Here is a 25,543-nt window from a genome sequence, read left to right as displayed (position 1 = left end):
GGGATGCTACTCCTGGTACTTCCTGATTCCCAAAAAGGACAGTTGCTTGAGTCAGATCTTAGACCTCTGGGTCTTGAGTTTTTACCGCAAACAGGAGAAACTCAAGATGTTGATCCTAGCTTAGGCTCTTCTTACACTGCAAAAGGAAGACTGGATGGTGTCGATCGATTTGCAGGATGCGTATTTTCACATTTCCATCCTGAAGTCGCATCGGAAGTATCTTTGTTTTAAGGTCTCAACACTAACAGTTTGCGGTCCTTCTGCACCCCGGGTCTTCACAAAGGTTATGGCATTGGTAGCAGCACATCTCAGAAGATCAAGGGTCCCTGTTTTCCCTTATCTGGACGACTGGCTGCTCAAAGCGAAGTCGCCAGAGATGGTGTTGCTTCATTTGCAAGTAACAATGCAACTGTTGTTCTCTTGGCGTTTTCGATAAATGTACACAAATCTCGCCTTGTGCCCTCTCAGTGCAATCTGTTCATAGGAGCAGTACTTAACACAACTGTGAGTTGTGCCTTCCCGCCTCTATAGAGGATTCAGACCGTCCACTCTATGATTCCGCTTTTTCAGAATGGAGCAGCTGTTCCAGTCCTAGGTCTGTTCACTTCCTGCATACTGTTGGTCAACCATGCACACTGGCATATGAGGAACCTTCAGTGGTGCTTTCGCAGGCAGTGGTTTCAACACAATTGAGATCTCCAAGAGGTGGTCAGGATCTCCAGAGACACTGCAGCGGAGCTGTTATGGTAGAGTGTTCCAGACAACCTGTCTCAAGGGAAGCCGTTTCAAGCTCCTTCTCCGGAGGCCACAGTGATAACGGATGCCGCCACTCTAGGGTGAGATGCTTATCTGGGGGATCTGGAGGTCAAAGGCCTTTGGTCTCCAGAGGAAAAATTGTTTCACATCAGTCTTCTGGAATTGCGGGCTATACGTTTGGCTCTCAAGGCCTTTCTTCCCTCCCTTCACATCAGTCAATCCAGGTTCTGACAGACAACTCTACAGTGATGTGGTACATCAACAAACTTCTTTGCAGACAACTCTGCGTCTCTGGTCTTGGGCGCAGGACCATCAGATTTGCGTGACCGCAAATCATCTGGCCGGAGAACTAAATTTGCATGTGGACAATCTCAGTTGGCAGTTTTCGGTCGATCATGAGTGGAGTCTCCATCCAGAGATGGTCCTTCACATTTTCAGGATGTGGGGGTTTCCTCTGTTGGACCAGTTTGCCACTCACAAGAATGCGCATTCTGCAATCTCCAGTGTCCGACGCAGAGAGCTTTGGGGGATGCGTTTCGGGTAGATTGGGGCTTACAGCTTCTTTACACCTCTCCTCCCATACCCTTGATTCCTCGAGTTCTGAGAAATAGTCGCCAAGACTGGGCCAAAGTCATATTGATTGTCCCGGATTGGCCGCGAAGGGTGTGGTACACAGACCTCCCTTACCTCTCACCGCACCCTCCAGTCCGTCTCCCTCTCAAGGCAGACCTCCTCTCGCGGTCGCAGGGGCAGGTTCTACACCCCTACCTCCAGCGCCTGCCCCTTCATGCCTGGAGATTGAATGGGGCAAACTACTCTCTCTCTCTCTCTCCCACCGGATGTGAGAGATCTTATTTTATCGGTCAGGAGACATTCCACCAAATCTGTCTATTCTGGTAGTTGGGCCAAGTTTGTTAAGTGGTGTGAAGAGAGATCGATTAATCCTTTGCAGGCCTATTCGTCAGATATTCTCTTTCTCTAGTACAACAGGGTTTTACAGTAGCCAATGTTAAAGGCTACCTTCCTGTCTTGTCGGCTTTTCTCTGCTTACCAGATCAACCCTCGTTGTTTAGATGTCCCATAGGTATGACATTCAGTAAAGGTCTCACAAATAAGTTTCCTCCCACTCCTTTTATCATGCCTCAGTGGGATTTGAATTTAGTTTTCACTTTCTTGATGGTTTCACCCTTTGACCCTTTACATAGTTGTCCCTTAAGGTTCCTTCATTTAAAACAATATTTTGGGTTGCAATCACTTCCGCTAGGAGGGTGATTGAGTTGCAGTCTCTTAGCTCCAAGCCTCCTTTTACATCATTCCATGCGGATAAGATGGTTCTTAGGACCAGAGCGGCTTTCCTGCCTAAGGTGGTCACTCCTTTCCACTTAGGGCAGTCCATGACTTTACCCACTTTCTATCCTCTCCCTCACCCTTCTAAGGAGGAGGACAGACTTAATCTCCTAGAATCCAAGAGCGCTGTCAGTTTCTACTTGGACAGAACAAAGGACAGGTTAAACAATCAACTCTTCATTAGCTATGTGGGAAAGGTGAAGGGCAAGGCTGTCCACAAAAGAACGTTGCCCAGGTGGATAATCCTGTGCATCAAATTTGCCTACACCATGGCTGGGAAGGAGCCTCTTGAAGGTATTCGTGCTCATTCTACCAGAGCTAAATCTTCTCCTTCGGCTTTGGCTAGGGATGTTCCTATGTTTGACATCTGCAGAGCGGCAATTTGGGCCTCCCTCCACATTTTTGCAAAGCATTGTTGCTTGGATTCGGAAGTGAGGAGGGACGGCCATTTTACTTGTTCTGTGTTACAGGATTTTTTGGTATAGGCAGGCAGGTACCCTCCGCCGGGAGCGGGACTGATTGGAGATTCAATTCAAAAGGTGAGGAAGAACAAGTTACTTACCTGCTTTTTCTGGTGGATACAGTATCTGCCTTTGGATTCCCTACTGATAAGTAAGTAACTTGTTCTTGTAATCTAAAGAAAAGTTGACCATTGACAATTTTACTTATTCATCGTGCACTGTCATTTTACTGATGCATTGGTTAATGCCTACTTAAATTCTATTTGCAGACCGCAAACAGCAGTTCCTGGCATGCAAGATACACTGTTTTGACCTACCTTCAAACTATGGTGTTTTATAACTTCTTCATTTTCCTGAATAATAAAGTGGCCGTTGAAGGTGTCAGATGGCTGGTTATACATCTCTTAGCTGATGAGCAGCTTGAGGTAAAGTGTTTTTCCAACGATAACGCAAAATACACAAAACCTGATGTGAAATTGATTGATTTGTCTTTTTATCTTTTTTGATGAATGGAATTGTTTTATTATTTAGTTTGTTTGAACAGGCACTGAATATCTGAAAGAAACAGGTTAGTATTAGATTCCTTACCTTAGAATATCCCCAGGCGTCAGTCTGGATCCGGAAACTTTTGCGTAGCAGTACCCCTGCGCGTCGGTAGGCGTCGTCTGCAGGCGTCCCCTGCGGCTCCGCGTCGTCGGCGTCGTGCGCCGTGATGACGTCGCTGGAGTATATAGACGCCGCCTCCGCGCGCTGACGTCAGTTCTTCTTTTTTCCGCGCCAGTTAGCGCAGATCCGAAGAGCAGTACTCCGGTCTTTTGACCAAGTTTTTTTTTTGTTAACTGATTGATCTTTACGGTGCCGGTAGGATGCCCGGTTTCAAGAGTTGTGACGAGTGCGACCGCCTGATGTCGGTCACCGACCACCATCGACTCTGCCTCCGGTGTCTGGGCGCGGACCACGACGTGGAGTCCTGCGTCGACTGTCGGGCCTTGACTGGAAAAGCTAGGCGGGAGCGGTCCCGCAAGCTTCTCGAGCTCCGGTTGTCGGCCCCGCGTCGAGAGCGGTCCCGGTCCGGTCGGAGGTCGAGGGAGCGGTCGAGGGAACGGTCGCGGAGCCGCCATGGGCGCTCCGGGAGTCGCCACCATTCCTCCGGCTCGTCAGGTAAGCACAAGAAGTCGGGGCGTCGCCATCGCACCCCCGACTCCCCCCGACGCCCGCGTGCTGCGGCCGGGGGCTCGGGTGACCCCACCCCCGCGGTCCCGCATGGGTCGCCGACGCCGTCTGCCCCACACCTGTCGGTCCCTGGGGAAGGCGCGTCGCGTGAGGAGATCGAGGCCTTCCTCATTGCTATGAGGGCGAGGTCTTCTCCGGCGGGGCCTTCGGCGCCTGCGGGCCCGTCGGTCCCGTCTGGGGGCCCGAGCGGTTCGGGTGCTCCTGCCCCGGCGCCGCCGGTGGCTCCGGCCCCGGCGCCGCTGGTTCCCTCTGGTTCGTCGCCGGCTGGTCTCCCGGCCTCTCCGGCGTCGGTTCCTGTGGGCCAGCCCAGGGTACCGCCCCCGCGTGGTGCAGCGACTCCGCCGTCGGCTCCGGCCGGCGTCGGGTCCCCGGCACCGACGCCGCGCGGCGCCACCCCCCTTTCCTCCCCGACTCCGGACTCGGAGCCGGACCGGCGTCGGCCGACGCCGGACCCGACGCCGATGGGGCCTGTTGACCCCGATGTCTATATCGTCGACCCAGAATATGGGTATGACGAGGAGGAGTATGGTGAGGGTTGGGAGGGGTCTGAGGACCCTCTATCCCGTGCCTGCCAGTACGATGTGGACTGGGTAGGTGATCTGGGTGATGCCAGTGGCCTGGACGAGTCGCCCAACCCTGGGTTTGTCTCTCCGTCCCCTGTGGCGTCCGAGGCGGGTGCTGCCTATTCGGTGGTCCTGATGAGGGCTGCCAAGGCCTTACACCTTGAGCTCCCCGTCGCGAAGGTCAAACCGAATATCCTGACGGAGGTTTTTAAACCGCAGTCATGCCCCCAGGAGCCTCTGCTGCCGTTTAATGAGGCCCTGACGGATGTCCTTCTGGGCACCTGGTCCAGGCCCGCCTCTGGTGCGCCGGTTGACCGGAACGTTGCCAGGCGTCACCGTCCCTGCGCGGACGACCCTGCCTTCCTGTCCACCCATCCCTCCCCGGAGAGTCTGGTGATCCAGGCCTCCACTTCGCAGTCCGCATTTCCGTCGGCTCCGCCCGACCGGGAATCAAAGAGGTACGACCAATTCGGAAAGAAAGTGTTTTCCTCTTTGAGTGCTGGACTGCGGTCTTGTAACACCGCGTGCCTCTTGGGCCGCTACACCCACTCCCTGTGGGATACGGTCGAGGAGTGTTTGCCGCAATGCCCCCAGGAAGTGCGGGACAAGCTCACCCGGGCCTTTGTTGAAGGCCGGGATGCGGCGCGGTACTCGATCCGTTGTGGTCTGGACACCACGGACTCCCTGGGACGGGCCATGTCCACTACGGTGGCGATTCGTCGCCATGCCTGGCTGAGATCTGCCAACTTCTCACCAGACGTCCAAAATACGCTTATGGACATGCCGTTTGATGGCAGTCGCCTATTTGGTGACAAAGCGGACCACGCGCTGGAGCGCTTCAAGGACTCCAGGGTCACGGCCAAGTCCTTGGGTCTCTCGACCCAGACCCAGCGCCAGCAGACGGGTTCGTTTCGGCCCTTTCGTGGCCAAGGGAGAGGAGGTCCCACACGTGCTGCCAGCCACGCGGCGCAGAGCGCTCCCCAGCGCGGTGGCGCCCGTGGTTTCCGCCGTGGTGGCGGTAGAGGCCAGCGTCGTGGTCAGTCCACGCCTCCCTCCGCTGCGGCATCCAAGCCTTCCTAGTCCGAGCTTTCGGGCTCACGTGACGCCAGTGGGTGGCAGGGTTCGCCATCACCACTCCCGCTGGCGCGCGATAACATCGGACAGGTGGGTGCTGCAGCTTGTCCGAAGGGGCTATGCCCTCCCCTTCGAGTCCACTCCTCCAGCCATGCCACCGCAGAACCACCGTGTGTCGGGGGACCACTTGACACTTCTGCAGGAGGAAGTTACGGCCCTCTTGGCCAAGGGGGCCATCGAGCGCGTTCCTGGGCCAGAAGTAGGGTGTGGTTGCTACTCCCACTACTTTCTGGTACCCAAGAAGGACAAGGGAGGCCTGCGTCCTATCTTGGATCTACGGAACGTCAACGGCTTCCTCCGGAAGGAGAAGTTCAAGATGTTGACTTTGGCTCAGGTCTTGGCTGCTCTAGACCCACAAGACTGGATGGTAGCGTTGGACTTGCAGGATGCGTACTTTCACATCCCCGTCCTGCCGGCCCACCGGCGTTACCTGCGGTTCACGGTAGGCCACGAGCATTTTCAGTTTATCGTGCTCCCATTCGGCCTTACCAGCGCCCCACGGGTGTTCACGAAAGTGATGGCGGTGGTCGCAGCTCATCTGCGCCGGTTAGGGGTTTCAGTCTTCCCCTACCTCGACGACTGGCTGTTGAAGGCGGGCTCGCCCCAGACAGTCGTCCACCACCTTCAGATGACGGCAGACCTCCTGCACGAGTTGGGGTTTTCCATCAATGTGCCGAAATCACACCTGTGTCCCTCTCAAAAGCTCCTTTTCATCGGAGCGGTTCTCGACTCGGCGCAGTTTCGGGTTTATCCCCCGGAACGGCGGGTCCGGGATATTCAGGCTCTGATTCCCATCTTTCAGCCGTTATCCCGGGTTTCGGTCAGGTTGACGCTGCGGCTTCTGGGGCTGATGGCCTCCTGCATCCTTCTGGTGCATCACGCCAGATGGCGGATGCGGGCTCTGCAGTGGGACCTGAAGTTTCAGTGGGCCCAGCATCAGGGCAACCTATCCGACCATGTCCTGATCTCGGAGGGCACTGCGAGACAGTTGCAGTGGTGGCTTACAGACCGCGATTGGGTCAGGGGCAGATCCCTCTCCCTTCCCCAGCCGGAGCACGTGGTTGTGACGGACGCGTCCCTCCAAGGCTGGGGTGGCCACTTGGGAGAGGCGGAGATCAGAGGCCTCTGGTCTCCGGCGGAGTCCCGGCTCCATATCAACATGTTGGAGCTGCGGGCGATTCGCCTGGCACTGAAGGCATTCCTCCCCTTTGTCAACGGGAGTGTAGTGCAGGTGTTCACGGACAACACCACCGCCATGTGGTACTGCAACAAACAGGGCGGTGTGGGGTCGTGGACCCTTTGCCAAGAGGCTCTGCGCCTCTGGCAATGGCTGGAACGTCAGGGCGTGACTCTGACGGTTCAACACCTGGCAGGTTCTCTGAACGCCAGGGCGGACGAACTCAGCCGTCGGTGCTCGGTGGATCACGAATGGCGTCTGAACTCGGATGTGGCGAGAGGCCTCTTTCAGCAATGGGGAGAGCCTTGGTTAGATCTATTCGCCACAGAAGAGAACGCGCAATGTCATCAGTTCTGCGCGTTGGAGTTTCCAAGACGGCACTCGCTCGGCGACGCCTTTCGGCGCGAGTGGAGTTGCGGTCTGTTGTACGCCTTTCCGCCTATACCACTTCTGCCCAGAGTGCTGAAGAAGATCAGGCGCGACCGGGCCCAAGTTATCCTTGTGGCTCCGGACTGGGCTCGAAGGTACTGGTATCCCGAGCTACTCAGCATGACAGTCGGTCCCTCGATCCGCCTGCCCCTTCAGGAGGACCTTCTGTCGCAGCAGCAGGGGACGGTCCTCCACCCGAACCTGTCCAGTCTCCACCTCCATGCGTGGAGATTGAGCGGCGACAGTTGAGGCCATTTGACTTGCCTCCTGAAGTCTGTGATGTCATTCTGGCAGCCAGGCGTCCCTCCACAAAGTCGGTATACGCCTGCCGGTGGAACAGATTTGTGGCATGGTGCACAGCGAAGGCTGTGGATCCCCTTTCTGCCCCTCTATCTGAGGTTCTCCTCTTCCTCCTTTCCCTTGCCCAGCAGGGCTCTGCTCTGGGCACTATCAAGGGCTATCTTTCTGCCCTTTCCGCCTTCTTGAGGCTACCTGATCAGCCATCTTTGTTCAAGTCCCCTATTGTGTTAAGATTCTTAAAGGGCATCACGCACATGTATCCTCCAGCTCCGTTCGTGATGCCTCAGTGGGACTTGAACCTGGTTTTGACTTTCCTGATGTGCGCTCCCTTTGAGCCCCTTCATTCCTGTCCTCTCCGTCTTCTCACCTTAAAGACGGCCTTCCTGGTAGCCATCACCTCTGCCAGGAGAGTGAGTGAGCTCCAGGCTCTTTCTGTTCAACCTCCTTTCTTGTCTGTTCATCCTGATAAGGTGGTTCTTCGGACCAGACCTTCTTTCCTGCCCAAGGTAGTCTCTGCTTTTCACATTGGGCAGTCCATCACCTTGCCCTCCTTCTTCCCGCCTCCGCATCCTTCAAAGGATGAAGAGCGGCTCCATCGTCTGGACCCAAAACGTGCGCTTTCATTCTATATGGATCGCACACGCCAGTTCCGGGTGGATGACCAACTGTTTGTTGGCTACGTGGGTGAGAAGAAGGGAAGGGCGGTACAGAAACGGACCATCTCTCGGTGGGTCGTCCTGTGCATCAAAGCATGCTACTCTTTGGCTCGGAAGGAGCCTCCTGTTGGGCTGAGGGCCCATTCCACTCGGGCCACGGCGGCTACTACTGCCCTGGGCCGGGGAGTCCCTTTGCAGGACATTTGCCAGGCGGCCACGTGGGCCTCGCTGCACACCTTTGCGAGGCACTACTGCCTGGACAGTCAAGTCCGGAGGGATGGCTTCTTTGGCCGTTCGGTCCTCCAGGACTTTCTGGTGTAGGTTGTATTGGTTCGCAGACCCACCACCGGGGTTGGTATTGCTGGGGTATCTATTCTAAGGTAAGGAATCTAATACTAACCTGTTTCTTTCAGATGAACAAGTTACTTACCTTCGGTAACGATATATCTGTAAGAAACAGTAGTTAGTATTAGATTCCTTACCGCCCCGCCCATCCTCCCCGTTCTGCGAACTGATACCTAGGGTTAGGGACATCCCTTTCAGGGCCCTAGTTTCAAATGGCACCAGTGTTGGTTCTCACATGGCTCTGCGTGTTCTGGCGCGGAAAAGCTGTGTGCAAAGAACTGACGTCAGCGCGCGGAGGCGGCGTCTATATACTCCAGCGACGTCATCACGGCGCACGACGCCGACGACGCGGAGCCGCAGGGGACGCCTGCAGACGACGCCTACCGACGCGCAGGGGTACTGCTACGCAAAAGTTTCCGGATCCAGACTGACGCCTGGGGATATTCTAAGGTAAGGAATCTAATACTAACTACTGTTTCTTACAGATATATCGTTACCGAAGGTAAGTAACTTGTTCATCTGAGCATGTTGCTCTTTTATTTATAGTTTTGAAAGATCCAGGAGCGTATATTGCACCATAATACTGAATACATGCTACAATTCCCCTCTGCTCCGAAGCCTTTGTTAATAGGTCTTGCTGTGAATGTTCTACAGTTAACAGCCATGCGCTGGGGTATGGCTGTTAGCTGTTAAACATTTACAGCAAGAGCTGTGAAAGGGGGGCGAAGTTAGCCCCTGGTTCTCTCCTGCGTGGCTGAACTGCTTTTTGTAGTTCAGCAAAGCTAGGAAAACCCAGGAAATAAGCAGCATTCACCCCTTCCTCCTTCTGCAGCCCTAGTGGCACTGAGCTACAGGAGAAGGGAATGTGAAGGCTGCGCATGCCCTCCTGCACGGCCTCTGCCTTTCACGTTCCTCTGCTAATTAATATATTTTTGAGAGGCATGGGAAACAGAAAAACAGAGGCTGTGTATTAGGACATTGAAATGTTGAGAGCAGCGGGCCTATACCAGTTAATTTAGCCCACTAGTGCTACATTGTCTTCAATGCAACTCCCAACATTATTATGTTCTAATCGTTCTTATACCATTTTGGCACTACGGGGTACTAGGCTTCCCAAAATCAATTTAGGGGTTCATCTGGTGATTCCCCCCACTGTGGCACCATGAGACTGAGACAAAGCGAAGATTATTTATGGGCTGGCAGGGCTCAAATCATTCCTGCAGAGGGTTGAAGTGAGTAATGACTGCCCTTTTAGTGTGCTATGAATGTGATTTTCCCAACAAGGGATGTGTACAACAATAGACTCAGTTCTTTTGACTCGTTTTTTTCCTCTCAGGTTTTAAAGACAATTTTGATAGCATAGTTTTCTGAAACATATTTTGCAAAAATTGCTTTTTAAAAATATCTTTTTCAAAACCTTGTTTCCCATAACCCACTACCACTGCTTAAAAATTCTGCTAGAGAAACAGACATTTGAGATGAGCAGTGTGTCTGGTGCTGTAGGGTGCTCCATACAAATGAGCTGTTCTCCACCTGAACTTGGGAACTACCCTGAGTTCCTTGATTTTGGTTTTGCATAATTTATGTTGCACTTTTAGCCTGTAACTATAATGCTTGAGCTATATGCTTATATAATATGTGAGAAAATAAGCAGTGCATGGCAAAGGCGCTCCCCCACAAATGCCAGGGGGTCAGAGCAACCCTACCCTTCCCCCTTATTTCTTACTTTTATTTACCAGGACATAGGGACGAGTCCGAAAGTCTTAAAATGGCGTTTGCAACTTTGTCTTAATGTTGTGCCAGCCAATCAGTTTGTTTACAGCATCACTAAATAGCTGTAGATTTTGAACCCTAATTTCTCAAAAACTACTGAAATGATTTACACCTTATCATGAAAAGCACAGTTTCCAGATCAAAATCTACCTTTCTGACGACTTTGGAGTAATTCCATTCAGGGAAAATGAATTTTGGAAACATGGCCCTAACTATAACTGCACAGTGGTGACAGCATTTTGATATATAATGGTAAAAAACAAAGGTTAAAATAACATTAGAGTTAAGTAAGAATATAAAATTTCCTAGCTAACCTGAAGGAAATTTTCAATTCTATTAAGGAAGCAGAGGCGAGGATTATGCTTATCTCATACTTTATTTTCCGCCCAGCAGCCTTAACAACACATTAGATACACAAGATTACATATCCCATGAGTCTTGGTACTGAAAAGAGAAAACAACCATAGAAGCAGTCCAAGATAAACAACACCAAGGAACACGGGCGAAACACTCATTATCCCGCTTTCCTGTCAATAATCTTGCTTCTGATCCGACCCTGTAAAGAACAAAGGGTATCCAGCATCTGATATAATAGACCTAAATTATGGTATCAATCCACAATTCTTAAAAGACAACATTATATTCTATGTCAGGACCGAAGGCTCAGATTATACTAGTTCAAAGCTGATTGACCACTAGCGAAGCTATGCTAATGATAGGCTTGAAATAGAAAGCCTTAAAAGTGGAGTCTGAGGATGTCCTCGAGACGACTCCCTAAGGAGAAAGCTTTCGAAGACATAGCACCCCTGGTGGAATGAGCTCCGAAGGCCGCAGTATACACACCTGCTTCTTGTAGTACCCATCTCACCTAACAAGCGATCGTGGTAGCAGAGACTGGTTTGAATGGTTTATTTAATGACTAAAATAAGTTTTGACACACCAGGAGGGCGATATTCTTCGGTCATCGACTCATACGCCTTGAGACATCAGACTACATACAGTTTTGGATGATCCATAAAAGCCGGATAATAAACCACTCTGGTACTGAACTTGGTCCACTGGGCAATTGTAAATGACACCCTTCCGGGGTAAAGATACATGAAGAGATTTCCAGTGCTCATACATCTTGCACCGGTTTACACGAGATCGGACAAAGAAGCATCGTTAGTTTGCCAGTGAGTTCTTTCCGTGAAAGGTAAGGGTTATCCTGCCAAGATTGCAGTAGCCTGAGCACTACGTTAGCATCCCACAAGGAAGAATACTTCGAACACGAGGGAAAAGACAGACAGATACCCCTCAGCAATCTACACACCAGTGGATGTTCTCATACTGTTATTTCATATATGGGAACATGCCCCGCCGAAATTGCAGACCCTACTGGCATTAATTGACCGATAGGCCAAGCCTTTGTCAACCAACTCCTACGTGCACTATAGTTGACCCCACAAGATCCAAACCCCATCGCAAACACCAATGTGACCATCTTCGCCATGCAGACCTGTATCTTTTGACTTTAGAGTCTGCACATGCTTTCCTGATAAGGGAGTAAGCGCTCGCCAAATGGCCCAGGATTTCCTAACGTACCCTGTAATCTTCCAAGCCATGAGTGTGAAGATCCCGTCTTGAACCTGAGGGAGAAAGTTGCTGCTTTAGTTCATAACCAGATGATGAGTCAGGGGTGGTCGGATTGGAAAACTCGTTAAAAGTTCCAGAAGAACTGGAAACCGCACTTGAGATTTCCAACGCAGCGTCACCAAGGTCACTTCCATTTTCTGCTGCTTGATCAATGCCGTGAGTCTGGGTATCATGGAGAATGGGGGGAAATGCATACCCTTGAAACAGGCTCCGGTCCTGCAGGAATGCATCAGTCGCTTCTGCAAGTGGATCCGGACGCCAGCTGAAGAATCTGGGAATCTGATAACTGAAACGCGACGCAAAGAGATCCACCTGGCATGGATCCCAAGGCATCATGAGACTGAAAAAAACGTTGGATCCAATTTCCAGCCATTGAAGTCCTGCAGGTGCCTGGAGTGCCAGTCCGCCGTGTGATTGAGACTCCCTGGCAGCTATTCCGCTGTGACGGACAGATTGTGACTCAGGCAATAGTCCCAGGCTGCCTATTGGAATAAGATTATGATGAAGCGATTCTCATCTCTAACAAGGCCTACCATGACGAGGGAATTTCTGGAGTATAAACAAGAGTACAAGTATGAATGCTATTGGGAACTTATCACTGTACCTAACGATAGCAAATTGTACCACCAGTTTAGAGTGGGTTCCCTCCCAATCAAATCCTTCACTTGTAAATGGCACTCCTCGAACAAAGACAAATGTACTGTATGCCCATCACAGAAGGGAAAATAGCACATGGTCTGTTTGTTTGCCTGCTTACAAGCTTCCCAGGGCCGAGTAGGCTGGTGCCGGTATTCCCCTGGAGAACCATACCCCCCCTGGTTTCTTGCTCTGTTCCCGCTCTTATGTCCTGGCTATGTTCTGGCTCTCTAAAATACATTGATCACACCACCATTCCCTGGCCGTAAAGTGCAGCTACTTAATTGTTGTATTATCCCCCATTGGCGTATGGCATTAATCTGCAGAATTAATCAGCTGAAAGCGGGACTTACCGCAAAGCTCCTCTGGGTGTGGGCGCGCACCGTCCCTGACCCCGGCGGCTCTCATTCTCGCTCACCTGGTTTGCTTGACCCCGCTCACCTCACTCTGTGTTCCGGAATTCCCACTGCTGCTATCAGTATGGCCCGAAGACGGCTGCTAAGACGGCTGCAACAGCGGCAAAAACCCGCAGCGTTGCACGTACCGGCGGTCCTGGCGATCTCGAAGGAAAGGAGCTCGTGGTTGCTGCCGGGGGGCTGAAGAGACTGCGGCTTCTGTGGGCGCATCAAGATCAGCTTCTGCTTCAGCGGTGGCGGTTAGAGGCGGGCGGACACTCCCGGAGCTGTTTTATCGGAGGTCCCTGAAAGGGAAAGCTCTTCTCGAGGTTAGTGATGGCAGAGTGGGAGAGAAGCAGCCTGATCCCGCGAAAGCCCTAAAACTTTGCGTTGTGGAGGAGAGGGAGGACGCTTCAGCATCTCTACAATTACAATCAGCCCCCGGTTTAACTTTTAGCCATGATGTTGGCAGTGGCAAGATAATTACTGCACTTGACTCTTCCACAACAGCTGTATCTATGCCATCAACAGATCTTAGTCTTTTTGACAATATGGGGACGGATGCATCGGTGAGCGGCCCCGGGACATCACTGCCATTAATAATAAGTGATGGGAGCTCTACTGGTTTCATTTTTTCTGGTCAATGCATTCGGGGCACTGTATTTCAGCCAACTAATCTAGTCTTGCCTTACTATGAATCAAACGATGAGTTATCATCGCCTGACTTGCTTAACCCTTTTACGGAAGTCACTGCTGATACAAAGGAGTCTGAGGGTACAGAAGCTACTGATTAGTTTTGTTCTATGTCAGATCACTCTGTTTCCTCTGCGGATGAGGGGGCGAGCCAGATTGGTCAGACTATGACAGTGAGTCTGGGGATTGGCGTTTAAGCGAGGCATCCAAAGATGAGATGGCATCTGGGGGTGCTAGTACCAGTCGATACCGAGGAGCGATTCAGGCTCTATACCAGCAATCCCGGGCCTGATTACTCCAAGGAACCCCGCCAACTCTGCCATTCTTACAGACCCCCTATTGGAACCCCCGGAGGAAGTGACTTTATCTATAATCTATCAAACGATCATTGCACATCGGGAGGAGGCGCGACAGGAGAATGCCCGTACGCAGGGGGCCTGCCGCAGAATGCAAAATTCAATTATCAGGGTTGCGAAAACCTGCTGGGATATCGCTGCTGGGATTGGAGAGGCTGAGGAGCGAATCTCTGTTTTGGAAGATGCAGTAGCGGCTCAGAAGGGACTAGCTAGTGTGATCAAGGATCAGCGGGAGGATATGCTTTGGAAGCTTACTGACTAGAAAATAGGGCCAGAAGAAATAATCTGAGAATTTTAGGAATTGATGAAGGCAAAGAAGGTGAAGGTGAAGATGTTAGGCAGTTCGTAGTGGAACTATTCACTGAAGCCTTTTCAGAGGTTACGCAGTGGGACTGGCGTCTAGAAATACAGCGGGCGCATCGGTTCCCGTTCAGGAAAAGGCAGTCTTCTGGTCCTTCTGAGGCTACTGTCGCCTTGCCACAAACTATCCTGATTTGCTTTAACAATTTTCTGGCCCGAGAGAAAATATATGACCTTGCTAGACCAGATAGGAGGAGGATGGGGAAGGCCTGCCAATTCTTTGTCCGGCCTGATTTTTGTTCAGCAACAGTGGAGGGGAGGTGGCAGATTCGCCAGCTGATAACTTTGTTTCAGGCCAAGGGTGCGCAGGCTTTCCTACTTTTCCCATCTAAGTTGAAAGTAATTTTCAAGACTCAAACAAAGCACTTTGTCTCGGAGATACAGGCAAAGGAGTTTCTGGACTCTATTTAATTAGAATTGCTGTACATGGCCGGGTACTGGGGACGGGGCGTTTACAGTTTGGGTTGTAGTGTTATTGGCTGATCTGAGCATACTGTCTTTTTCTCAATTTCTTGCTTTTGCTTTGCCTTAGTGATCAGGGTCTGCCTTTCAAGTGTGTTAGCAGGGGGGAATGGGATCCAGGGGAAATGGGGTGGTAACCAACCTAAACCATCATAAGGACCATGGTCCTGTTGCTCTACAAGGGGGGTGAGGGGTTGGGTTGGGGTGGGGGGAGGGTTTTGGGTGGGGTCAGGGGTTGGTGGTGGGGGTGTTTTGGGGTTGGTTAGTTTTTTTGGGTGTAAGGTCCAGATGGGGAAATGCGTGTTTTGCTATTAAGAGAAGAATTTGTTTAGCTAAATCTTGGATTACTAGGACGAGTACTTTGGTTATTGTGATCACTGAAATTCTGTTTCTGGATTATGGAGAGGGTGACATAAACCTGTTTATGAATAGGGCAGAATAGACTACTATTTTGTTCATGGAATATTTGTGGGTTAAATGATGGGAAAAAACGTGGGATGTTTTACAAGATACTTCAAATAATGCAGGTTGATATATTGTGTCTACAGGAGACCCATATTCCATGGAGCAATCGCGGGCTTCTGAGAGTGCCTGGCTTTGAGTTAGTGGCCTGTTCTCGTCAGACCTCTATGATTAGGGGTGTGGCTATTCTGCTGAAGAAGGGAGTTGGTTGCCTTAAGAGAGTTAAAGAGGACAATGCGGGCAGGTGGGCGATTGTCGAGATAATGATAAATAACCGCCCCTTGTCGGTCTGCTCAATTTATGGCCCTAACCTGGATGACCCTGAGGTCCTTAGAAGTATTAATAGGAAGCTAGCAGCATGGCCGCATCCAATGATGTTCTGCGGGGAATTAAATATTAATTTAGCCAGCCAATTCAATTTGGTAATTGATCGAAATTATGTGGGTAGGAAACCCCGCGTGTTAAAGGCTCTGCAAACCTTAATTGTCGAACATTGTCTGATAGACCTTTGGCACTACCATCATCAAGATAAGGACGGATATACATTCTATTCTATCCCGCATAACAAAACGGTTCGTCTTGACTATGCTTTCCTGTCTGATCAGTATGCAGGGACGGCAACTATTGAGGTGGTGCCAAGGATCATATCAGATCATAATGCTTTAGTGGTAGAGTTTCCTTGGGACCGCCCTATTAAACAGCTTAGGTCATGGACATTTGAGAGGATGCTCCTTGTAGATCAATCATATCAGGACTACATGGGGCGCTGGATCTTGGAGTTTATGGATATTAATAGGGGGACTGCCTCGGACTGTGTAGTCTGGGACGCATTTAAAGCCGCTTTGCGCGGAGAAACTGAAAGTTTCGCTGCCCATCGCTGGAAGATTGCACAGGCGCAGACTAAAACCCGGTTAGAGGAGTTACGCTTGGCAGAGCGGGAGTTAAGCACCAACATTCGGTTAGGTCATGAGATTTTCCAGAGTCAGAATGCGGTGGCCATATCAAAATCTAAATTGCTGGAGCCTTTCTGCTGGGATCTTGCGGCTAAATACGTCCAATTCCGAACTTCTGTGTATGAATTTGGCGAAAACTCGGGCAGGGTCCTAGCCAAGAGACTTCCGCAAAAGTGTGTGGCAAACCGCATTGTCCGTGTTATGAATCAGCAGGGCTGTATTCAGGATACCCCACGGGGTGTAATGGATGTCTTCATGAAATTCTATGCTACTCTCTATACTGAGGAGGCTAATATCATTCGGAATCAGGATGGTGTTGATGATTTTCTGCAGGCTATAGATACCCCGAGGATAACAACTGAACAAAACGAGGTACTCTCTGCACCTATTACTTGGGAAGAGGCGGAAGCTGCAATTAAATCATTGGCTAATGGTAAAGCTGCTGGCCCTGATCTCATTCATTTAGAATTCTATAAGACGTTTTCGGCAGTGCTGAGACAGGATTTGCTTGCCGAATTTCTGGCCACACAGGCTGGTATTATTCCCGATTCTTGGCGACAAACCATGGTCGTATTATTTAAAAAGAAAGGCAAAGATGAGCTGAATCCCTCGTCATACCGGCCAATATCGCTCATCAATACTGATAGCAAAATTTACTCCAGGATTCCTGCTTTTAGATTAGCGTGCTTCATAGTTCCTCTGGTTTCATTACGCCTACATGGGTTTATTCCCGGTAGGGATACAACCAACCATGTCCGGGGTGTTATCGCCCTCCTGGATTGGGTGCAGGCCACGAGTTCACCCCTCGGGGTGATTCTGTTGGACGCCGAGAAGGCGTTTGACAGGGTCTCCTGGGGGTTCCTGTGGTCTGTGCTGCGTTGGAAAGGGTTCTGTCTGAGTTTATCCAGGCTCTTCAGGCACTTTATATTTCTCCCGTTGCGACAATCCGCATTTCAGGGCAAGAGTCAGGGTGTTTTAACATCAGCAGGGGAACCAGACAAGGTTGCCCCTGCTCGCCCCTGCTATTTGCCCTGTTTATTGAGCCTTTTCTTAATACGATTGAAGCGTGTCAGGGTATATCGCCTGTTAGGGTTCATGGGGTAGAATACAAGGCATTGGCTTATGCCGATGATATTGTTGTTCTAACTTATGATGTTGGGCCCACCTTTGTGGCCCTAGAGGCTTTGGCCGCTCAATTTGGGGCTATGTCTGGATATAGGTTGAACATCACAAAAACTCAAGTTATCCAGTCAGCAAGTATGCCTCCTTCTAAGGTATCTGTTGCAACTGAAGCTATCTAACTCGGGGTTCAAATCTCTCCTGTGGTCGAGCAAATTCCGGATTTAAATTACCTACCTGCTATCGATTCTCTCCATACTAAGCACGAGAGGTTAGACCATCTTCATTTGTCACTTTTTGGACGCTGTAATGTGCTAAAAATGTTAATCCTCCCAAAGTTTTTATACTTTTTTAGGTCAATCCCTCATTTGATCCCGCAGGTAACATTGACTAGGGCGGAGAGAATATGTCAGCGGTTTTTATGGGGCTATCGCCGGGTAAGAAGAGCTGCGAAATGGACCTGTCTCACCAGGCAACGGGGGGGCTGGGCTGTCCCTAGTCTCTTATACTATTACTGGGCTGCCATGTTACAACATTTTGGCTCACCACTGATGGGCGATATGGTAGATATTCCCTTATGTATTAGTCCATCTATATACGATCTAGCCCTCTGTGATGCTGCCAAGGGTGTGCTAGCACGTGTGTTAGAGCCAAACTATTTCAAAAAAACGAAATTCAAGGTTAGTTGGGCTCTGTTTTCCATCTAGCAGAAAATTCGCTCTCGCATAGCTATTCCGAAGATTAATTTCTATACTCCGCTTAGTGCTGTGGGTGTGCTACCACCGATATTTCAGGATGGTGTAACACATAAATTGTACTCCTTGGGTCTAAAAGCTATCGGTGATCTGGGTCATGATGGTCAGATTGCCTCTTTTTCCTTCTTAAAGGATAAGTTTCATTTGCATTCTAATGATTTCTTTAAATATCTGCAGGTTAGGAGTTTCTGATAGATACATCTGCCAGTGGATTCCTCACCTTGTGAATATCCCCTTGCGTCAGCAACATTCGGAAATTCTTTCGTAGTTTCGCGCCGACGTGGGCGACGTCGTAGAGACACGGCATCGCGCGCGACTCCGCTGACGTCACCGACACCATATTAGGCCCACGCCGGCGTGATGACATCAGTTCTCTTTTTTCCGCGTCGTCGACGCTAACGGTTTTCTAGGGATCGTCCGTAGCTGTTGCTGTAACCTTGTTACATTGTTTAAATTGTGCTTCTTTGTCTTCTCTCTCGACATGTCTTCAAAGAAGACCGGGTTTAAAGCTTGTGGGGAATGTGGCAAAACCATGTCCATTACGGATCCACATGGATGCTGCGTATGGTGTCTAAGCTCCGACCATGACGTCCAAGACTGCCAGTCTTGTACGAAGATGACACCTAAGGCCCTCCGGGAGAGAGAAACCAAGCTTCTCGTGGCGAAGCTTAAAGGAAAGAAACAGAAGAAAAGTTCAAGGTCGCGAACTCGGCGATCGAGGTCATGGTCTCGTTCGCGCTAGGTCTCGTCCTCGGCCCATGCTTCGAGATCCTCAAAAAAGAAGCATAAGAAGAGGACCCATGAATCCCGACATCGCTCGAGGAAGGACTCGGGTTCAAAGCCGAAGTCGCAGGTGAAGCTGGTTGAGAAGGTAGGGGTGTCTTCGGCTTCTGAAGAGCAGGACACCGAGGGTGAAGTGTCGCATGCGAATTCGCCAGGTTCACCGAGGCAGATAACAAATCCATCTCCGGTTCCGTCCCATCCTTCAGGTCGGGAGGATGAAGGTGAGGAGGAGGTGGTTGGTGAGGGAGAGGCTCCGTTGCCCGTGTGTCCGTCGACTCCGGTGCTGCAGCCCGAAGAGGAGATCGACGTTGTATCGACTCCACGCCCTCAAGAGCAGCCCGGGGGTTCGTACCCAGCCTTCCCGGTTCCAGGACAGGATCCGACACAGTTTCTGAATGCAATGTTTGGGATATACTCCAGGGCTATGTACCCCACTGGGGCTCCTGCTGGTCCCACGGGTCCGATGGCTTTTAGTCTGGGTGTTCCCCAGTCCTATGCCCCTGCGCCCTTTATGCCGGCTCCAGCGCCGCATTGGCATTTCCCGACGCCGGCGAGGCCTTCGACTCCGAAGCCATCGACGCTGATTACTTCGACGCCAAGTCCATCTACTCCGATGCCGAATCCTGAACGACCTAGTGTAAAACATCCTTGTCCGACGTCGGGATCGGCGCCGGCACCGGCTCCGACGGAGTCGACAGTGGATCTGTCGGCGTCGTATGTGAAGCACAGGTCGAGGCGTGAAGCCCAGAGGCTTTTGGAGGAAGAGAGGTTTCATGAGCCTAATTTGGAGGAAGGTGAGCTGCAGGAGCCTGAGGACCCATTTGATGACCTGACTGTGGCTAGTGGCCTTAAACTGTCCCCTGAGTGGGATTTAGTCTCGGTTTCGGATGCACCCTCAAAAGATGTGGCTCCTTACCATGTCGTGATAAGGAAGGCAGCAAACTTATTGAACATTACTCTGCCTACTGCTGAGGTTAAGTCGAACCTTCTCACAGAGGTCCTTCACTCACCACCTTCAGTGATTGAACCTATACTGCCGTTTAATGATGCCCTAGCAGAGCCAATTTTAGAAATGTGGAAGAAACCTTTGTCAGCTCCTGCAGTATCTAGGGCTGTCGCCAGTAGATACAGAGTGGCTCCTGATGACCCGGAGTTTTTGTCCACTCGCCCTCTACCTGAGAGTTTGGTGGTGCAGGCGGCCTGTTCCAAGAGATCAACGGGAGCTTTTCCACAGGTTCCTGCAGAAAAGGAGTCGAGGAAACAGGATCAGGCTGCTAAAAAGGTTTTCTCCTCCGCCAGCATGGCATTGAAGTCCACAAATGCGACCTGCCTGATGGGGCGTTATATTCACGCCCTAATGGATACTGTTAAACAGTTAGTGCCAAAGATACCGGAAGATGATAGAAAGGACTTCCAGGAGGTTTTCTCGGACACTCAGGCTGCAGCAAGGCAGGTGATACAGAGTGGTTTGGACACGGCAGATTCTGTGACCAGGGTCACGGGCTCTTCGGTGGCTACGAGGAGAGCTGCATGGCTGAAATCGTCTGAGTTTTCAACAGTTGTCCAGTCTGCATTAATGGATCTACCATTCGACGGATCTGGTTTGTTTGGCAAAAAGGCAGATGCTGCTTTAGAACATTTTAAAGACAGCAGGGCGACTGCTAAGTCGTTGGGCCTTCAGACCAGGGGCACCTTTGGGAGACGCTTTAGAGGGTTTGGCAGATCTTCTTTTCGTTCCTACAAGTCAACTCAGCAACAGCCCCAGCAGCAGCAAAACACACTGTACAAGGCGTACAGGGGCAGACAGAGGGCTCGTCCCAGAGGTCGTCAAGTCGCCTCCTCCTCTTCTTCCTCTTCCCCTTCCCAGCCCCCTGCCAACGCAGCAAAGCAGCCCTAGATCCGCCATTCCGGATCATGCAGGCCCAATGGGCTTACCCATTTCCTACGAGATTGGTAATTAATAACATCGGATCCTTGGGTCCTCAATCTCGTGGGAATGGGTATGCAATTCGCTTTCGGGAGTTTCCCCCAAATTACCCTCCTTGCCAGGATTATTGTTCGGAGGACCACCTGCTTCTCCTGCAGGAAGAAGTCCTGGCACTGTTCAGAAAAGGTGCGATAGAGGTGGTTCCGGAGCAGGAAAGGGGTCAGGGATGCTACTCCCGGTATTTTCTGATTCCGAAGAAGGATGGCAGACTTTGGCCAATCCTGGATCTCAGGATCTTGAACTTGTATCTGAAGCAGGAGAAGTTCAAGATGCTCACCCTTGCTCAGGTTCTTCAGGCGCTGATGGAAGAAGACTGGATGGTGTCGCTCGACTTGCAGGATGCGTATTTTCATATTCCCATCTTGAAATCGCACAGAAAGTATCTCCGTTTCACGGTTGGGTCGCAACACTACCAGTTTGCGGTCCTTCCGTTTGGTCTTACTACTGCGCCTCGAGTCTTCTCCAAGGTGATGGCAGTGGTGGCAGCGCATCTCAGGAGGTCGGGGATACCTGTATTTCCGTATCTCGACGACTGGCTGATCAAAGCAGAGTCGCCGGAGAAGGTGCTCCATCACCTGCAGGAGACAACTCAGTTGTTGCACAGGTTGGGTTTTTCGATAAATGTACCCAAATCTCACCTGGTGCCCTCCCAGTGCAACGTGTTCATAGGTGCGGTACTGGATACTGTATGTCGTGCATTCCCTCCTCCTCAAAGGATTTGCGACATACAGGAAATGATTCCTTTGTTTTTCAATGGAAGGGTCGTTCCAGTCCTGAAGGTCCTTCGCTTACCCGGTCTGATGGCTTCTTGCATTCTGCTGGTCAACCATGCACGCTGGCACATGAGGGCACTCCAGTGGTGCCTCCGCAGGCAGTGGTATCAACACAACGGAGATCTCAGGGAGTCAGTGAGGATCTCCAGAGAAACTGCAGCAGATCTGGCTTGGTGGAGTGTGGAAGGCAATCTGTCACAAGGAAAGCCTTTTCATCTACCTCCATCTGTGGCCACAGTGATAACGGATGCATCCACTCTAGGGTGGGATGCTCATCTGGGGGATCTGGAGATAAAGGGTCTTTGGTCTCCAGAGGAAAGGTTGCTTCATATCAACCTTATAGAGTTGCGGGCGATACGTTTGGCACTCAAGGCCTTCCTCCCTTCCCTTCGCGGTCAATCAGTTCAGGTCCTGACGGACAACACGACCGCGATGTGGTATGTCAACAAGCAGGGAGGAGTGGGGTCGCAGTGTCTCTGCAGAGAGGCGCTGCGTCTCTGGTCCTGGGTTCAGGACCATCAGATTTGTCTGATGGCAAATCATCTGGCCGGAGTTCTGAATGTTCGTGCAGACACTCTCAGTCGGCTGTTCTCTGCCGACCACGGGTGGAGGCTCCATCCAGAGGTAGTTCGTCAGGTCTTTCGGACTTGGGGAACTCCTCTGGTGGATCTGTTTGTCACTCACGAGAATGCTCACTGCCCGTCATTCTGCAGCCTCCAGTTTCCGATGCAGGGAGCCTTGGGGGACGCGTTTCAGTTGAGTTGGGACTCTCAACTCCTTTACGCGTTTCCTCCCATACCTTTGATTCCTCGGGTTCTGAGGAACGTTTGCCAAGACCGGGCCCAAGTTATTTTGATCGCCCCGGATTGGCCAAGAAGGGTTTGGTACACAGATCTTCTCCACCTCTCCTCGTGCTCGCCGCTCCGTCTCCCTCACAGGGCAGATCTCCTCTCCCAGATGGAGGGGCATGTTCTACACCCCCACCTCCAGACCTTACACCTTCATGCCTGGAGATTGAACGGGGCAACCTGAGTTCCTTTTCTCTCCCACACGATGTGGTGGATGTCATTTTGTCAGCCAGGCGTGACTCCACTAGGTCCATTTATTCCTATAGATGGTCTAAGTTTGTTGCTTGGTGTGGGGAGAAGTCCTTCGACCCTTTAAGGGCTCGTTTGTCCAATATTCTTCAATTTGCTCTTTCCTTGGCCCAGCAGGGTTTTGCGGTGGCAACTATTAAGGGTTATTTGTTGGCCTTATCGGCTTTCCTTTGTTTGCCTGACCAGCCCTCTTTGTTTAAGTCACCTATTGTTTTACGATTCATCAAGGGCCTTACCAATAAATTTCCTCCTACTCCTTTTATTGTGCCTCAATGGGACTTGAACCTTGTTCTTACATTTTTGATGGGTTCGCCTTTTGAGCCCTTACACTCATGTCCCTTGAGACTTTTGTCTTTCAAAACGGTCTTCCTGATCGCAATTACCTCGGCAAGGAGGGTAAGTGAGCTTCAAGCTCTTAGTTCAAAGTCCCCGTTTCTATCCATTCATGCTGATCGAATGGTTCTCAGGACCAGGGCTGCTTTTCTGCCGAAGGTGGTAACTCCTTTCCACCTCGGGCAGTCTGTTACCCTTCCTACCTTTTATCCTCCCCCTCACCCTTCCAAGGAGGAGGAGAGACTTCACCGCCTGGACCCTAAGAGGGCGGTGAGCTTTTACCTGGACAGGACGAGAGAGTTCAGGTCGGATGACCAGCTGTTTGTTGGATTTGCTGGCTGCAGGAAGGGGAAGGCTGTGCACAAGCGCACGCTCTCAAGATGGATAATTTTATGCATCAAGATCTGCTACTCCCTGGCGGGTAAGGAACCTTCAGAGGGTATAAGGGCTCATTCCACTAGAGCTAAGTCTGCAACTTCTGCTCTTTCTAGAGGTGTGCCTGTAGAGGATATTTGTAGAGCCGCGACTTGGGCCTCCCTCCACACTTTCGCGAAGCATTATTGCTTGGATTCCGAGGTGAGGAGGGACGGACACTTTGCGCGCTCTGTCTTCCAAGATTTCTTGGTATAGCAGAATGGACACCCTCCTCCGGGAGTGGGAACTGCTGTGGGAATCTATTCACAAGGTGAGGAATCCACTGGCAGATGTATCTATCAGAAGAACAAGTTACTTATCTTCGGTAACGCTTTTTCTGGTAGATACAGTATCTGCCTGTGGATTCCTCACTGACCCACCCGCGTCCCCGTTGTCCACTCTTCTATACCTGCTAAGTGTATATTTGAATGTTTTTTATATGGATGTGTTTATATATTCATGCATATTGCTTTGGTTTCACACTGTGTGTGTTGATTTGAATACTGTGTACTATGTATACTATTACTGTTTATGTCGGTCCGTCCGTGTGCCTCGGGGGCATGGAAAAAAGGGCGGAACTGACGTCTTCACGCCGACGAGGCCCTATTATGGATCCAGTGACGTCAGCGGGGTCGCGAGCGGAGTCGTACCCTCTGTGACGTCGTCCATGACCTCGCCGGCGTGTAGAGCTACAAAAGTTTCCGATTGGCTGCTGCGCAGGAGGATATTCAGAAGGTGAGGAATCCACAGGCAGATACTGTATCTACCAGAAAAAGCATTACCGAAGGTAAGTAACTTGTTCTTCTGCCCCTCTTTCAGAGGTTCTCCTCTTCCTTCTTTCTCTTGCCCAGCAGGGCTCTGCTCTGGGCACTCTGAAGGGCTACCTCTCGCCCATTTCCGCCTTCTTAAGGGTACCTGATCAGCCCTCTTTGTTCAAGTCCCCCATTGTAAATAGGTTCTTAAAGGGCATCACCCATATGTTTCCTCCAGTCCCTTTCGTGATGCCTCAGTGGGACTTGAACCTTGTTCTTACTTTTCTGATGTGCGCTCCCTTTGAGCCACTTCATAACTGTCCTCTTCGCCTCCTTACTCTGAAGACCGCGTTCCTGGTTGCCATCACCTCTGCCAGGAGAGTGAGTGAGCTCCAGGCCCTTTCCTCTAAGACTCCTTTCCTTTCAGTCCATCCGCACAAAGTTGTGTTGCGGACCGCGACCCTCTTTCCTGCCCAAGGTAGTCACAGCCTTCCACATCGGGCAGTCCATCACTTTGCCCACCTGCCTTCCGCCTCCTCATCCCTCGAAAGAGGAAGAGAGGCTCCACCGTCTGGACCCAAAACGTGCGCTCTCATTCTATCTGGATCGCACACGCTAGTTCCGGGTGGATGACCAACTCTTTGTTGGTTACGTGGGCGCTAAGAAGGTTTGGGCGGTGCACGAATAACCATTTCTCGATGGGTCGTCTTGTGCATCAAGGCTTGTTACTCTTTGGCTTGAAAGGAGCCTCCTGTGGGGCTTCGTGCCCATTCCACACGGGACACGGCGGCCACTACTGCCCTGGGCCGGGGAGTCCCCTTGCAGGACATCTTTCAGGCAGCTACCTGGGCCTCGCTGTACACGTTCGCAAGACACTACTGCCTGGACAGCCAAGTCCGGAGAGATGGCTTTTTCGGCCGTTCCGTTCTCCAGGACTTTTCGGTGTGATTATTGGTACACAGACCCACCACCGGGGTTGGTATTGCTGGGGTATCTATTCTAAGGTAAGGAATCTAATACTAACCTGTTTCTTTCAGATGCACAAGTTACTTACCTTTGGTAACGATATATCTGTAAGAAACCGTAGTTAGTATTAGATTCCTTACCGCCCCACCCATCCTCCCCATTCTGCGAACCGATATCTACGGTTAAGGTCTTTCCCTTTCAGGGCCCTAGTTTTTATGGCACCATTGTTGGTTTTTATCATGGCTCTGCGTTTTCTGGCGCAGAAAAGCTGTGTATAAGAACTGATGTCAGCGTGCGAGGGCGGCGTCTAAGTACTCCGACGGCATCATCCCGGCGCCGACGACTGGCGCGGAGCCGCAGACGACGCCTACCGACACGCAAGGGTACTGGTACGCAAAAGTTTCCGGATCCAGTCTGACGCCTGGGGGTATTCCAAGG

At 51.1% G+C, this 25,543-nt stretch overlaps 1 protein-coding gene across 2 annotated transcripts in view; it reads left to right on the top strand.

Moving 5' to 3' along the window:
- The window catches only part of PSME4 (proteasome activator subunit 4), a 1,411,622-nt gene that overhangs the window by 1,252,112 nt on the left and 133,967 nt on the right, over positions 1-25,543 (top strand). For both annotated transcript variants that reach the window (XM_078649478.1, XM_078649477.1), the window contains one exon: positions 2,834-2,989. In XM_078649478.1, the coding sequence (XP_078505604.1) occupies positions 2,834-2,989 (156 nt within the window). The remainder of the gene's footprint in view (positions 1-2,833; positions 2,990-25,543) is intronic.

Source organism: Lissotriton helveticus, chromosome 6, assembly GCF_964261635.1.
Source record: "Lissotriton helveticus chromosome 6, aLisHel1.1, whole genome shotgun sequence".
In the NCBI taxonomy this organism is placed as follows: Eukaryota; Metazoa; Chordata; class Amphibia; order Caudata; family Salamandridae; genus Lissotriton; species Lissotriton helveticus.
This window is presented reverse-complemented; position numbering and strand designations above follow the sequence as displayed.